Genomic DNA, 15,368 nt, shown 5'->3' with positions numbered 1-15,368 from the left:
CCGGATTTTCCTGTCTTGCTTTTCTTTTGCCTTTTCGGACCCTTCAACAGACTCCCAGCAGATTGAAAGAAAAGGTCAGTAAACGTTCGATCGCGGTCCCCCATGAAGACGCTCTTCTGCAAATCCCCGATTCATTTACCCGATCAGCGTCCAATCACGAATTGCTTGTTTCATTGAACTGTTGGAGGCCGATTGGCTCCTTCTGCCATAAAGTGCGCGGCTGAGTGTTCCCACATTCGGTGAAACACGCAAATCAGAACCGACCGCTGTGATTCGTGGCTGTGAGGTTTCCATTGTCTGAGTCCGAGAAAAGTGTCTGCGTTGCCTATAGTAACCAATGTGATTGCAGTTGGGTTTTGTTTTTTGTTTTTTAAAGGGCCACTCCACTCAATTTAAAGGGCCAGTCCACCCAGAATTGATATCTTGGCGTTTGCGCTCCTCCTTATGGTTTTGTTAAAGGGCCACCCCACCCAGAATTGATATCTTGGAGTTTAACAACACTTAAGGAGAAGTACAAACATCAAGATATCAATTCTGGGTGGAGTGGCCCTTTAACAAACCATAAGAAGGCGTGCAAAGGGCCACTTCAACCACAATTGATATCTTGGAGTTTACACTCCTCCTTATGGTTTGTTAAAGGGCCACTCCACCCACAATTTGTTAGCGATTGTATTCCTCCTTTTGGTTTGTTAAAGAGCCACTCCACCCAGAATTGATATCTTGGTGTTTAACAAACCATAAGGAGGCGTACAAAGGGCCACTCCACCCACAATCGATATCTTCGCGTTTTTACTCCTCCTTATGGTTTGTTAAAGGGCCTGTCCACCCACAATTTATATGTTAGCGATTGAATTCCTCCTTTTGGTTTGTTAAAGGGCCACTCCACCCAGAATCATCTTGGCATTTGCAATCCTCATAGTTGTTAAAAGGGCCACTCCACCCACAATCGTTATCTTGGCGTTTGTACTCCTCCTTATGGTGTGTTAAAGGGCCACTCCACCCAATATTGATATCTTGGTCTTTTTGCTCCTGTTTAAGTTATGTCAATAGGCCAATCCACACAAAACTGATATTTTGATGTTTGTTCGCCAGTTACAACAGAGAGTTGTACGTTCAGCTGCTATTACTCACAAGTCGGGGTGAATGGTAGGGCCCATTGACACTTGGCAACGTCCGGTGAGAACCACCATACACGACAATGCTCCTGCACTAAGGGTCATTGTGAATGGCTCCCCAAAGCATTGCACAGCAGAGACCAACACAAAGTGCAGTACAGCGCACCAGAAGGCATTGCAGTGCGCTTCATTGTTAAAAAAAAAGGGTCATACGCATTACGGCGCCACAAGGGAACGCCTTTGTGTGAATGGGCCCCTACAAATTTACCGGCTGACCCGTATCCGCCTGCCGCCTGATCAGTCTGTCGTTTTGTACTTTTTCTGCAGGATCCGCCGTCTGGGACTTGTACTCCGACTTCCCCCCCAGCGAGCGAACCCTGACCTTCCCCAGCCAGAAGGTGAGATAAGAGGGCTTATTCTACAACAGCGAGTCCCCCGTCCCATCCAATCAGACGTCGCCTTTCATCGGCGCATCCGATTGGGTGTTATGGGGTTGTGACTTACTCATCGCCATATTAAAACCGCACCGTCTGTATCTGTTCTCAGGATAACGCTTCAGTAAAGCAAGTCCATTACCAGTCCGAGGACATCCAGCGCGATGAACTGGTAAGAGACTTCCACTCCTGCCCCCCGCTGTCCATTTTCTGTATTACACCGACTTATCAAAAACAGCGGTATAGTCATGTGACATATTGTATGGAATCTGCATCATTCATACACTAAATAATAACAATATGCTAACCAAAAAATAAAAGGAAATTTATTAAAACAATAAAATTAATTTTTATTATTTATTATTATTACTTAACCTTTTAGTAGTCAAATAATATATTAAAAAAAAAATAAAGGGATATTTATTTAAAAAGTAATATGGCTTTATTAAAAGTTTAGCAAGAATATGATTATTATTATTATTATTATTAAAGCCATTTTACTTTTTAAATAAATATCCCTTTATTTTTTAGTTAACATTTTTTATGACTATTAAAAGTTTAGCAAGAATATTATTATTATTATTATTATTATTATTATTATTAAAGCCATTTCACTTTTTAAATAAATATCCCTTTATTTTTTAGTTAACATTTTTTATGACTATTAAAAGTTTAGCAAGAATATTATTATTATTATTATTAGTCATAAATAATGTTAACTAAAAAATAAAGGGATATTTATTTAAAAAGTAAAATGGCTTTAATAATAATAATAATAATAATAATAATAATAATATTCTTGCTAAACTTTTAATAGTCATAAAAAATGTTAACTAAAAAATAAAGGGATATTTATTTAAAAAGTAAAATGGCTTTAATAATAATAATAATCTTGCTAAACTTTTAATAGTCCTAAATAATGATACGTTAATTAAAAAATAAAGGAATATTTATTTTTTTAAAAATTTCTTTATTAATAATAATAATAATAATAATACAGTTATTTTTATTTTCTATTTTTTCTATTCTCTATTTGTTTTTTCTCTTTTTTTTAATCTGGTAATCTAAATCAAAAATAGTAGAAAATTATTACATATATTATATTTGGTTTTTTTTTTACGTATGTAATACTAGAAACCTTTTATTTAATGAAAATAATTTTCAGAGAAAAAAAAGAATATTTATGTATACAGTATATCTTAATTCTAGGTATAATTTTTCTTTATGTATAAAAAAAAAAATAGAAACGCATAGCACTAATATTAATAGCTGTTTAACTATAGCTATATTTCAAATAACAATAAACAATAATAGTCATAATAATGACATTTATTACATTGATGGCTCTAGTGCCGTAGCTCCTAACTGTCCCTGATTTGGAACAAAATCCCTCTATCCATCATTTTGGTCTGATCTGTATACTTCTATATAGAAATGCACGATTTATCTTTTGAAAAAGGGTTTCACAGTGCTCCACCATTTATCCAGTTTCTAAATTCTGCATGGGTAAATTTCAAAAACCAGTAAAAGGGAAGGAAGGAATAGTATTGGTTAAAGAAAAAATAAGAACTTGTGGGTTTAACTAATCATTTATTTTTGTATAATTCCCCTTTAAGTGGGCGTGGTGGTGGTAGTGGGTGTGGTAGTAGTAGTGGGGGTGTTCTATACCTACATATTTTTGCTGATAGGTGTCCCTCATTCCTATAAGTTACGAAAAAAAAGTTGAGAGGTATGTAGTTCTATAATAAAAATATAAATAAATAAAAAAATTATATATATATATATATATATATATACACACAATAAAAATTAATTGGTCATGGGACTGTACATGAGGCAGATCACAAACAAAGCATAACAAGATAGGTACACATAGTAACAAATTTTATTCAATAATTCGGCACAATATAAACATTTTATACATAATTGCAGATTGCATTTCACAATCGATACAATAAAATTCCAAATAAAAAGGGAGGGATACTGAACTGATTCATGATGTACCAGATACAAATCATATCAACATAAATACATAAATCATAATTAAAATAAAAAAAAATTGTGTGACAAATTTAATTGCATCTCAAAGCTCGACGCGTTTCGTGGATCACTGTCCACTTCCTCAGGAGCAGATGTAAGATAGATGTCTCTAAAAATGAATAAATAGAATAAAAAAAGAAAAAATATTGATATTAAGGATGGATAATTATTAGTGACATTGATTATGATCAGATTTACTATTGTCTGCAGTTATCGGTAAAGAGCAATAATGTTTTTAGGGTTTTTTTTTTTTACTATTACAAATAAAAAAATAAAAAATTCATTAATATGTTTTGAAAAAAAAAACAAAAAGAAAAACAATTGTATGACATATAAATTTCATTGCATCTTAAAATTTGACGCGTTTCGTGGATCACTGTCCACTTCCTCAGGAGCAGATGCAAGATAGATGTCTCTAAAAATGAATAAATAGAATAAAAAGAAAAAAATATTGATAATATTAATAAGGATGGATAATTATTAGTGACATTGATTATGATCAGATTTACTATTGTCTGCAGTTATCGGTAAAGAGCAGTAATAATTAGTAAAAAATAGTAAAAAAAAATAACCTAAAATTATTTTAGGTTATTTTTTTTTACTATATTACAAATAAAAAAATAATAAATTCATTAATATATGTTGAAAAAAAAAAAACCAATTGTGTGACATATAAATTTCTTTGCATCGCAGAGCTCGCCGTGTTTCGTGGATCACTGTCCACTTCCTCAGGAGAAGATGCAAGATAGATATCTCTAAAAATAAATAAATGTAATAAAAAAGATAAAATATTGATATTAATAAGGATGGATCATTATTAGTGACATTGATTATGATCAGATTTACACATAATGTGTTGAAAAAACATAATTGTATGACAAATTAAAATTGCATCTCAAAGGTAGACGCGTTTCATGGAGCACTGTCCACTTCCTCAGGAGAAGATGCAAGATAGATGTCTCTAAAAATAGATAAATATAATAAAAAAAGATGAGGAAAAAGAAAAAATATTAATACGGATGGATCATTATTAGTGACATTGATTATGATCAGATTTACTATCGTCTGCTGTTATTGGTAAAGAGCAATAATATTTTTAGGGGTTTTTTTTACTATTACAATTAAAAAAATAATAAATTCATTAATATGTGTTGGAAAAAAAACAAAAAAAAAAAACAAACCAATTGTATGACATATAAATTAAAATTGCATCTCAAATCTCGACGCGTTTTGCGGATCACTGTCCACTTCCTCAGGAGCAGATGCAAGATAGATGTCTCTAAAAATGAATAAATAGAATAAAAAAAGAGAAAAAATATTGATATTAATGAGGATGGATCATTATTAGTGACATTGATTATGATCAGATTTACACAATGTGTTGAAAAAAAGAAAAAAACAAAAAACAATTGTATCTCAAAGCTCGACGCGTTTCATGGATCACTGTCCACTTCCTCAGGAGCAGATGTACGATAGATATCTCTAAAAATAAATAAATATAATAAAAAAAAGAGAAAATATATTAATAATAAGGATGGATCATTATTAGTGACACTGATTATGATCAGATTTACTATTGTCTGCACTTATCGGTAAAGAGCAGTAATATTTTAATTTTTTTTTTGTTTTTTGGGGCTTTTTTTTTTTAACAATTACAAATAAAAAAAATAATAAATTCATTAATATGTGTTGAAAATGAAGGTACCCATGCTATAGATCTCTTTTGTTTTATCATGGTTTATATTTATTTAACCCGTATTACGTTCTCACATATTGCGGTTTCTTGTTGGGGTCCTTTTTGACCACGACCGGCCTACAGCAGACGCCGACGCGCACGCCTCATCACCATGACAACCTGACGTAATCGCTCGCTAATTGGGCTCTAACGCAGTGATAATCCCCTTTGCAGGAACCAGACATCCTGATCCCATTTAACCGAGGAGCTCTGATTGGCTTGGTGGTGGTGTCCGTTGCCGTGGCGTTGGTTATAATTCTCAGCCTACTTCTGATCCGGCGCAAACCCTACGGGACCATCAGCCACGGGATTATCGAGGTGAGATCATCTGTGTGTCCCGACAGTGTTTGTCTTTGTCTCATCCTACCCTGAATCACCGAAGAGGCATTTGGTGTCGATCTTCAACGGTTTGTATATTTTATTGATTTGACCTTCCCTAACCGTGTGACCATTTCTAGATTTAAAGGAAACCTTTTCTTTGGGACAAGTATGGGGCACTGTTCCTCCCCCTGACACCAAGGATGGGGCACTGTTCCTCCCCCTGACACCAACGATGGGGCACTATTCCTCCCCCTGACACCAACGATGGGGGACTATTCCTCCCACTGACACCAACGATGGGGCACTATTCCTCCCCCAGACACCAACGATGGGGGACTATTCCTCCCACTGACACCAACGATGGGGGACTATTCCTCCCACTGACACCAACGATGGGGGACTATTCCTCCCACTGACACCAACGATGGGGCACTGTTCCTCCCACTGACACCAACGATGGGGCACTGTTCCTCCCACTGACACCAACGATGGGGCACTGTTCCTCCCACTGACACCAACGATGGGGCACTGTTCCTCCCACTGACACCAACGATGGGGCACTGTTCCTCCCACTGACACCAACGATGGGGCACTGTTCCTCCCACTGACACCAACGATGGGGCACTGTTCCTCCCACTGACACCAACGATGGGGCACTGTTCCTCCCACTGACACCAACGATGGGGCACTGTTCCTCCCACTGACACCAACGATGGGGCACTGTTCCTCCCACTGACACCAACGATGGGGCACTGTTCCTCCCACTGACACCAACGATGGGGCACTGTTCCTCCCACTGACACCAACGATGGGGCACTGTTCCTCCCACTGACACCAACGATGGGGGACTATTCCTCCCACTGACACCAACGATGGGGGACTATTCCTCCCACTGACACCAACGATGGGGCACTATTCCTCCCACTGACACCAATGATGGGGCACTATTCCTCCTCTTACTGATCACAAATGCTACGTAATTTTTTTTACTCCCACTGGCCACATTCCGGCCCCCTAAAGTCTAAAGGACATTACACCAGATCCCTGTTTAGAGCAGGGGACTACAAAAAAAAAAAAAAAAAAAAAAAAAGACTTTCTAAAGTACAAAAGTTGTAAACAAAAAAAAACTGCCTTAGCCCTTTTATTGCTTTTTTCAAAAAAGTAGAACATTTTTGGCTGGCTAAGCTAGGACTTTATTGCAGCAGAAAATGAAGTGTAAGGCCGGCCATAAATGGGTTGAAAATCGACCGATTTTTCATCCGAAATGAATAATCGGCCGACTTTCACTCTGTTAGTGGGGTCAATGGCACCGGGCCGATTTTTGTGGTTCCTCCCCTTTTTGGTGATCAGACAATGTTGAAAAATTCATGAAAAACAAACAATTTTCGACTCAATGATGGTCAAATCGTACGATCGTTTGAAAAGAATATGCGCGCGAGCCGTGACCTGGAAGTAACAGAAGTTTCACCTGGGTGAAATTTATGACTTGGTCGGCCGATTTTCGAAAGCAATGATGGCGCTGTCGGATTACCGAGCGAACGGTTAAGGATGGTCAAATCTAGAAATGGGCCACGCGGTTAAAGAAAGGTCAAATCTAGAAATGGGCCACGCGGTTAAAGAAAGGTCAAATCTAGAAATGGGCCACGCGGTGAGGGGAGGTCAAATCTAGAAATGGGCCACGCGGTTAAAGAAAGGTCAAATCTAGAAATGGGCCACGCGGTTAAAGAAAGGTCACATCTAGAAATGGGCCACGCGGTTAAAGAAAGGTCAAATCTAGAAATGGGCCACGCGGTTAAAGAAAGGTCAAATCTAGAAATGGGCCACGCGGTTAAAGAAAGGTCACATCTAGAAATGGGCCACGCGGTTAAAGAAAGGTCAAATCTAGAAATGGGCCACGCGGTTAAAGAAAGGTCACATCTAGAAATGGGCCACGCGGTTAAAGAAAGGTCAAATCTAGAAATGGGCCACGCGGTTAAAGAAAGGTCAAATCTAGAAATGGGCCACGCGGTTAAAGAAAGGTCAAATCTAGAAATGGGCCACGCGGTTAAAGAAAGGTCAAATCTAGAAATGGGCCACGCGGTTAGGGAAGGTCAAATCTAGAAATGGGCCACGCGGTTAGGGAAGGTCAAATCTAGAAATGGGCCACGCGGTGAGGGGAGGTCAAATCTAGAAATGGGCCACGCGGTGAGGGGAGGTCAAATCTAGAAATGGGCCACGCGGTGAGGGGAGGTCAAATCTAGAAATGGGCCACGCGGTGAGGGGAGGTCAAATCTAGAAATGGGCCACGCGGTGAGGGAAGGTCAAATCTAGAAATGGGCCACGCGGTGAGGGAAGGTCAAATCTAGAAATGGGCCACGCGGTGAGGGAAGGTCAAATCTAGAAATGGGCCACGCGGTGAGGGAAGGTCAAATCTAGAAATGGGCCACGCGGTGAGGGAAGGTCAAATCTAGAAATGGGCCACGCGGTGAGGGAAGGTCAAATCTAGAAATGGGCCACGTGGTGAGGGAAGGTCAAATCTAGCAATGAGCAACGCGGTTAGTGATGGTCAAATCTAGAAATGGGCCACGCGGTTAGGGAAGGTCAATTCTAGAAATGGGCCACGAAGGGAAGGGAAGGTGAAGAGAATCGTTCAGAATTCGGACCGCGTATGGCCTGCATTACGGAAAATGTCTGCCTAACGTTAAAAATGCGATTTGAACGTTGACCGCCATTTTAACCCCCCACCCCTCTTCCTTTTTTTTTTCTTTTGCAGGTCGAAGCTTCCAGGAACCCCGAGGACAAGCACCTGAGCAAGATGCAGAACCAGGGCTACGAAAACCCAACCTACAGATACCTGGAAGAGAACAACTGAGGGCCGGAGCGGGGGTGTCGGCGGGTTCTATTATTTTTGGGCGGAAGGGAAGGGGGTTTTACTTCAGGGGGAGGTACAATATAGGTCAGGGGTGGGGAAAAAAAAAAAAAAAAAAACAGGGAATATTTAATAAAGAAGGGGGTGCAGCTAAAGAATATTTGCCCCTCCCCCTCCAGGAACAAGGGTGCACCATACCTGATCCTCTGATTCCAGCCAGATAGCATCATCTAGGACACAACGGGTTAAAAGCGTCCGCCTCTCTCCCCTGTGAATGCACTTAAATTATTTATGACTACGAAGGGAAAAAAAGAGACGGTCAGCACTAACCTCTCGTTGTGAGATATTCCCCGATTACTAGTCGCCCCGTACCGTAACCGCAAGCCCCTCCCCCCCACAAATCCTGGCTAATGGCGTTCTCGCTTCTTAACGCGGAGAATCCAGCAGTGCATTGCAGCATCGATGGCTTCCGATTCTATCACACACCTCCCCCCCCCTCACCCCACAGTCACTCTTTTTGCTGCTTCATAATTTATTTAACGTTCGACCTTTCTGTGGCTAGGTAAGGAAGGGTCTCGCCCTCGTCCGACAAAACCCGAGTGCCTGTAACCCCGCCCCCACCCCCCGAATCTCAAACGATCGAGGCGTTTTTCCCGCGGCGCAAGGTTTCGCTCTTCAAGTGTTGTGAACAGAAACTACCTTTGTATATGTGTCAGTCTGGGGCTTTGATTGGTCGTTAAAAGCCAAAGGAGCGTTGGCCTCAAGCGAGATACCCGGCTGATTAGGCGCTGATGGAAGCAGCAACCCAAATCCAACCAAAACCTTTTTTTTTGGGGATAGAGAAAAGTTTAGAATCTATAAAGTTTTTTATTGATGTGTCCCCCATAGGAAGACAACTTTTACTTCCTGTTCTGGTGGCACAGTCGGTCAAGGCCTACAGGGTGTTTTCCCAACAGGGGGCCATAGATTGCAATACCAATATGACAATGGATTTAATCTTCTTCTCTATCCAAAAACAAAAATGTGAACCCATTCGCTTCCCAACAGGAGTTGACGCCTTACGGCTCAGCGAACGCCCGTGGTCACCATAGTCTAATACAGAGTCTTGCTTTAAGACAGGGCCCCTTTAAGATGGTCGGGGCGTAGCTGAAGCTCACTCACTACAGAGGCACATTGAAGCTAGCCTTTTTTGTGGCTGAACTGTCCCACATGATGCCGTACCTTCAACTTAATGACACCTTCATGGACGCGGGCGACTGACTCATGCGTCGGCCTTGGCAGGCGCCCGCGACTCTTTCATACACAGCTGCCACAATTTCACCACGTGCCATGTGAAACATCTTAAAGCCACATCGACACTCGTATTTTTGCGGCATGCAGATGATTCCTGCACTGGCCGAACCAAGGAGCAGTGTTACGTTGAGTGAAAAGTGCAATGGTTAGGCACCTCAAATTGTATGCCAACCATATGCTGAGAATGAAGGCAAGGAACAGAAAGAGTGAACCATAGTGAAGCCATCTTGGAGGATACATTTGAAGGCAAAGGAAAGAGTGAAGCATAGTCAAGCTATCTTCTAGGATAGGTTTGAAGGCAAGGAAAGGAAAGAGTGAACCATAGTCAAGCCATCTTGAAGGATACGGTTGAAGGCGAGGAACGGAAAGAGTGAACCATAGTCAAGCCATCTGTAAGGATACATTTTAAGGCAAGAAACAGAAAGAGTGAAGCATAGTCAAGCCATCTTGAAGGATACATTTGAAGGCAAGGAACAGAAAGAGTGAAGCATAGTCAAGCCATCTTGAAGGATAGGTTTGAAGGCAAGGAAAGGAAAGAGTGAACCATAGTCAAGCCATCTTCTAGGTTAGGTTTGAAGGCAAGGAAAGAGTGAACCATAGTCAAGCCATCTTCTAGGATAGGTTTGAAGGCAAGGAATGAAAAGAGTGAAGCATAGTCAAGCCATCTGGAAGGATAGGTTGGAAAGCAAGGAACAAGCAGAGAACCATAGTCAAGCCATCTTCTAGCATAGGTTTGAAGGCACGGAACAAAAAGAGTGAACCATAGTCAAGCCATCTGGAAGGATAGGTTTGAAGGCAAGGAACAGAGAGAGTGAAGCATAGTCAAGCCATCTGGAAGGCTAGGTTGGAAAGCAAAGAACAGAAAGAGTGAAGCATAGTCAAGCCATCTGGAAGGATAGGTTGGAAAGCAAGGAACGGGAAGAATGAACCATAGTCAAGCCATCTTCTAGGATAGGTTTGAAGGCAAGGAACGAAAAGAGTGAACCATATTCAAGCCATCTTGAAGGATAGGTTTGAAGGCAAGGAATGGAAAGAGTTAAGCATAGTCAAGCCATCTTGAAGGATAGGTTTGAAGGCAAGGAACAGAGAGTGAAGCATAGTCAAGCCATTTTGAAGGCAAGGAGCAGAAAGAGTGAACCATAGTCAAGCCATCTTGAAGGATAAGTTAATTCCAACAGGTTCACTCTGTAGATACTAAGGGGTGCAATTTAAAAAAAAAAAAAATAGATGTTCATCCTTCAAATCTGCATGTACATTCATTCTGTGTAACGGGCAAAATCGAATGTTCTCAGGCTATATTCTCTGCAGACTGAATGTTATTCAATGAAAATAAACGGGGAAAATACCACGTTATGGCCATTCAAGGACAATGATGGTCATAAAGAATAAGAATGCTCCTCAACTCCATCAAGTGGCCAAAATGCAGTACTTTCCCCATTTTACACTTTTTCAATGAATGTCAGTCAATCTGCCCCCATGCATGCTGTTTCGATGGATGAACACCTATGCAACATTTTTATAAATAGTTAAAAACACACACACACACGCAGATTGCACCTGGAATTGATCACCAGTTCAGTTATTGCTTGGTTGGATCCACCAAAAGGTGCCCCAGTAACGTCTATAGCCCATCAGGTCAAAACTAAACCCCAGCGGTGGCAATTTAATCCCTGTACTGAACACCCCGCCGCGTCAGCACCTTTATCACACACGGATTGTAGCGGCTGCACTTCCCGGCAGCCGGTCATACCGATAGTCGTTGTAAATATGAGTGTACATATGTGTTTTAGATCAGTAATAAGAGGCCTTTTTTTTTTGTCCCGTTCTTACATCCCTAATGTAACAAACTATGACCTTTCCCACTGATTTGACCAGATCCAGGTTACTGGGCACAGGGTCACATGAGATAACGTCCCAGACTTTCACCACACGGTAACAAAAACCCGATGCATGGCGTCATCGGCCAAAGGGACCCCAACCCCCCTCCCCCACACCCGGGACATGGCTGTAGGCTGCGTTTACCGTCACGTGTGTTTGCTTCTCAGTCCCGTCACAGTCAGGCTTTATACCATGCAGACTAGGCCGAGTCAGCCGCGTACTTTGTAGTTTCAGGATGCCAACCGCAGACTTTGGAGACTAAAAAAAAAAAATTAAAAAAAAAAAAATGTTTAACAGTTGTCTTATCATCATGCATTAAAACTGTAGCATGTGTGATAATCTGGCTCTGAATGGTTTTCCTTGTTTATTACAGCAGACGGCTTAATAAGGGGTCGTGGTGGACCCTTATCGAGGGGTTGTGTGGCATGGTGGACCAGACCTTGAAACATCATCCCTAGCAGGACTCTAGCTGGGGAAATGGTCTGGTGCAGGGGCGGACTGACCCTGCGGGCACTGCCTGAGGACCTGGGGTCAGTAGGGAGCCCCATGAGATGCCCCTGGTACCTTTCATAGACTTTCTTGGGTGTGGTTTGAGTGTGAGCGAGGACATGGGCCCCCATGATCCCCTATTGCCTGGCGGCCCCATGAGTTGTCAGTCCGCCCCTGGTCTGGTGGACCATCATTGAATGTCCAGGTAATGGAAACTTGAGGCCTATTGGAGTCAGGAGATGGTGACAAACGTGGGTGTGTCCATGAGATCCAGTGGGTCACAATAACCGCATTATAGCTCTTGAGTAGTATGAAGAGGTAAGAGAGCTTGAAGAACCAAAATAGAGAAGACCAAGTGGTTGAGCAGTGAGTTGCGTGGCGGACTAGACCTTGCAACATGGTCCCTTGGCAGTAGTCTACCTGGCTCCAGTTGAGGAAGAGGCCTGGACCATTATCGAATGTCTAGGTCAGAGGTGGGCAACCTGCGGCTCTCCAGCTGTTGCAGGACTACAAGTTCCATCATGCCTCTGCAAGTCATAGCTTTAACTGTCAGTTTTGCAATGTCTCTTGAGACCTGTAGAGTCCTGCTTGTAACTTTCGGTCTTAGCAATGCCTCATGGGAAATGTAGTTCCACAACAGCCGGAGAGCAACAGGTTGCCCACCCCAGGTCTAGCTGATGGAATGCTTGAGGTCTAAGGCATGATGGACTTCAATGTTAGCATGTCCATAAACCAAACCTAGGGGTTCTATAAAGCATTTTTTGGCGTAGCCAAGTATGAAGATACACCAGCAGGGCAGCGATGCCCTAGGATCAGAATAACTACATTGATCCTCCTAATGACTCCTCTTTAGGAGACGTAATTCAATGACCTAATCCTTCACTTGAGACCGTGGAGGACCTCTAGTGCTTGGGGATTATGGTGCGCATAGCAGAAATAAAGACACAGCAGGAAAAGACTTTACATTAAAAAGAACTTGTGCCAAGATTGCAAACGTGCCAACACTACGGTCATTTAAATATTCGCTCATTCTTAAACAGGAAGTGCTTTAAAAGCAAGCCCTCACTGATCTCTGTAGATGAAAGCACTGAGGAGCAATTTATCCACAGGGTTCACAACAGCCTGCCACTCATCTAATATAGAAACAGAAGGAGCTTTGAGCTGTTCATGAACTGACTGCAACCCAACTTTAGGGTTTGCTGATACTTGAGGATGAATCGCTCCACAATGACTGCGGCTACAGAGGTCAGTGAGGGCTTGTTTTAAAGCCTATGTACAGCTTGCTAAAAATACTTAAAAATTTCAATGTCCATAGCCTGGCCATGTGTTCACACTAGGGTTACAGCAAAAACTTGTAATCAAGGGGTTGTGGGGCATTATGGACCAGACCATGCAACGTAGTCCCTGGCAGGACTCTAGCTGGGTCCAGTTGGGGTAATGTTCTGTAGGACCAATTTTGAACATCCAGGCAATGGAAACTTCTGGCTTATTGGAATCAAGAGAAGGTGAAACTTGGTGTTCATAAAGAAAACCCCAAGGCTCCTTGCTGCATTAAATGGGTCTTGAGTAGTTGAAGAGGCAAGAACGTTTGAAGAACCAAAATAAAAGAGGAAGGCAAGGGGTTGCGGGGTGAGTGGCATGGCGGAATACTTAAAAAAAAATGTCCATAGCCTGGCCATGGATTCACAATAAGGCCACTGCAAACTACCACTTTAGTGATCCCCCTCCCCCCTACATTGGTACTCCAGCAAAATGGTAGTTTTAGAGTCTCTGAGACAAGAAAATCCCACCAGATAAGTAAAACAATTTTCAGAGGGACTCACCATGGAGGGCCAACCTGGGCTAATAAATAACTTTTAAAGTTTAAACACCATCATTCCTCTGTACACCAATTAAAATTTCCATCTGGTTAGCAGTCAGAGGCCACCAAAGAAAAAAAAAAAAAACAATTCTCTTTCCTTACCTGAGATTTTGGTATCATCTTACATGCCCTGGTGTTCGGAAAGTACAAGGAGACTGTAGGCAGAGCTGAGACACCGTAGATTATTATTATTATTATTATTATTACTACGAGTTTATATAGCGCCAAAGGGTTTGCTCAGTGCTGTACAATAGGGGGGGACAATACATGGCACAGTACAACAAAGACAGACAGCGTACGAGGGGTAAGAGGGCCCTACTCTTACGAGCTTACAATCTAGGAGGGAGGGGGTAAAGGTACAGTAGGAAGTGGCTGGGGGGGATGAAGTGGTAGGAGGAATGAGGGAGGATGGCCGTTAGGTGAGGGTGGGGTAGGCTTCCCTGAAGAGATGGGTTTTGAGGGAGCGCCTGAATGTGAATAGAGAAGGCGACAGTCTGATGGATTGGGGCAGTGAGTTCCAGAGGATGGGGGAGGACCTGGAGAAGTCCTGCAGTCGTGCATGGGAGGAGGAGACCAGGGAGCAGGATAGAAGGAGGTCCTGTGAGGAGCGAAGGGTACGGGTAGGGTGGTACCTGGTGATCAGATTGGTGAGGTAGTCAGGGGCAGTGTTGTGAACGGCTTTGTAGGTCAGGGTAAGGAGTTTAAATTTGATGCGTTGGGCAATCCGTAGATATGGAACTGCTCAATCCATGGCAAGCCTACTCAAAAATGGACGGATGGAAGGTGAGGAATTTAACTGGTTTTGGCTACCGTTGGGCTTTAAATTGCAATTACAATTCTCATTTAGCCCCAATTCACACTGCCCTGACTTTGGATGTGACTTACGACACCCAAAAGTTGCATGAAAACTGAAATCCCATTGATTTAAATTAGTGGTTCCTGTTAATGCGGCTGAAGTTGCTCTGACTTTAGAAAAAGTTCCTGTAACACTTCGATGCGACTTCTGCTCAGACTGTAATGTAAAGTCACATCTTCATTTAAAAAAAAAAAAAATTATATATATATTAATTATATACATAAACACACACACACACACATATATACATATACACATACATACACACATATACATATACACATACATACATACACACACACACACACATACACCTCTGTTAACGTAATTTTCGGTTTACGAATGAAAATCCATAGAAAATAACGCCTCGGTTTACAAATTTTTTTCACAATATGAACAAATTAATTGGTTTTCAATGCATTTCCAATTTTTTTTTTTTTAATCATGTCCCTATTTATGCCTTTAAAGTGCACTTTATAAAGACTTTTTAACAGATAA

The 15,368-nt window shown here is 41.6% G+C and overlaps 1 protein-coding gene across 2 annotated transcripts in view; it reads left to right on the top strand.

The window, feature by feature from the left end:
• APLP1 (amyloid beta precursor like protein 1) overlaps positions 1-12,003 on the top strand; it is a 65,813-nt gene extending 53,810 nt beyond the window's left edge. Inside the window, exons 13-17 of one of the 2 annotated variants that reach the window (XM_089660402.1) lie at positions 51-74; positions 1,443-1,513; positions 1,662-1,721; positions 5,499-5,642; positions 8,398-12,003. In XM_089660402.1, the coding sequence (XP_089516528.1) occupies positions 51-74; positions 1,443-1,513; positions 1,662-1,721; positions 5,499-5,642; positions 8,398-8,496 (398 nt within the window). In that variant the 3' untranslated portion in view covers positions 8,497-12,003. The remainder of the gene's footprint in view (positions 1-50; positions 75-1,442; positions 1,514-1,661; positions 1,722-5,498; positions 5,643-8,397) is intronic. The other variant, XM_089660403.1, reaches the window with a different exon arrangement.
• The last annotated feature ends 3,365 nt before the right edge of the window (positions 12,004-15,368 follow it).

This window comes from Staurois parvus, unplaced genomic scaffold (genome assembly GCF_062004578.1).
Source record: "Staurois parvus isolate SC_StPar_1 unplaced genomic scaffold, SC_StPar_1.0 ptg001239l, whole genome shotgun sequence".
In the NCBI taxonomy this organism is placed as follows: domain Eukaryota; kingdom Metazoa; phylum Chordata; class Amphibia; order Anura; family Ranidae; genus Staurois; species Staurois parvus.
This window is presented reverse-complemented; position numbering and strand designations above follow the sequence as displayed.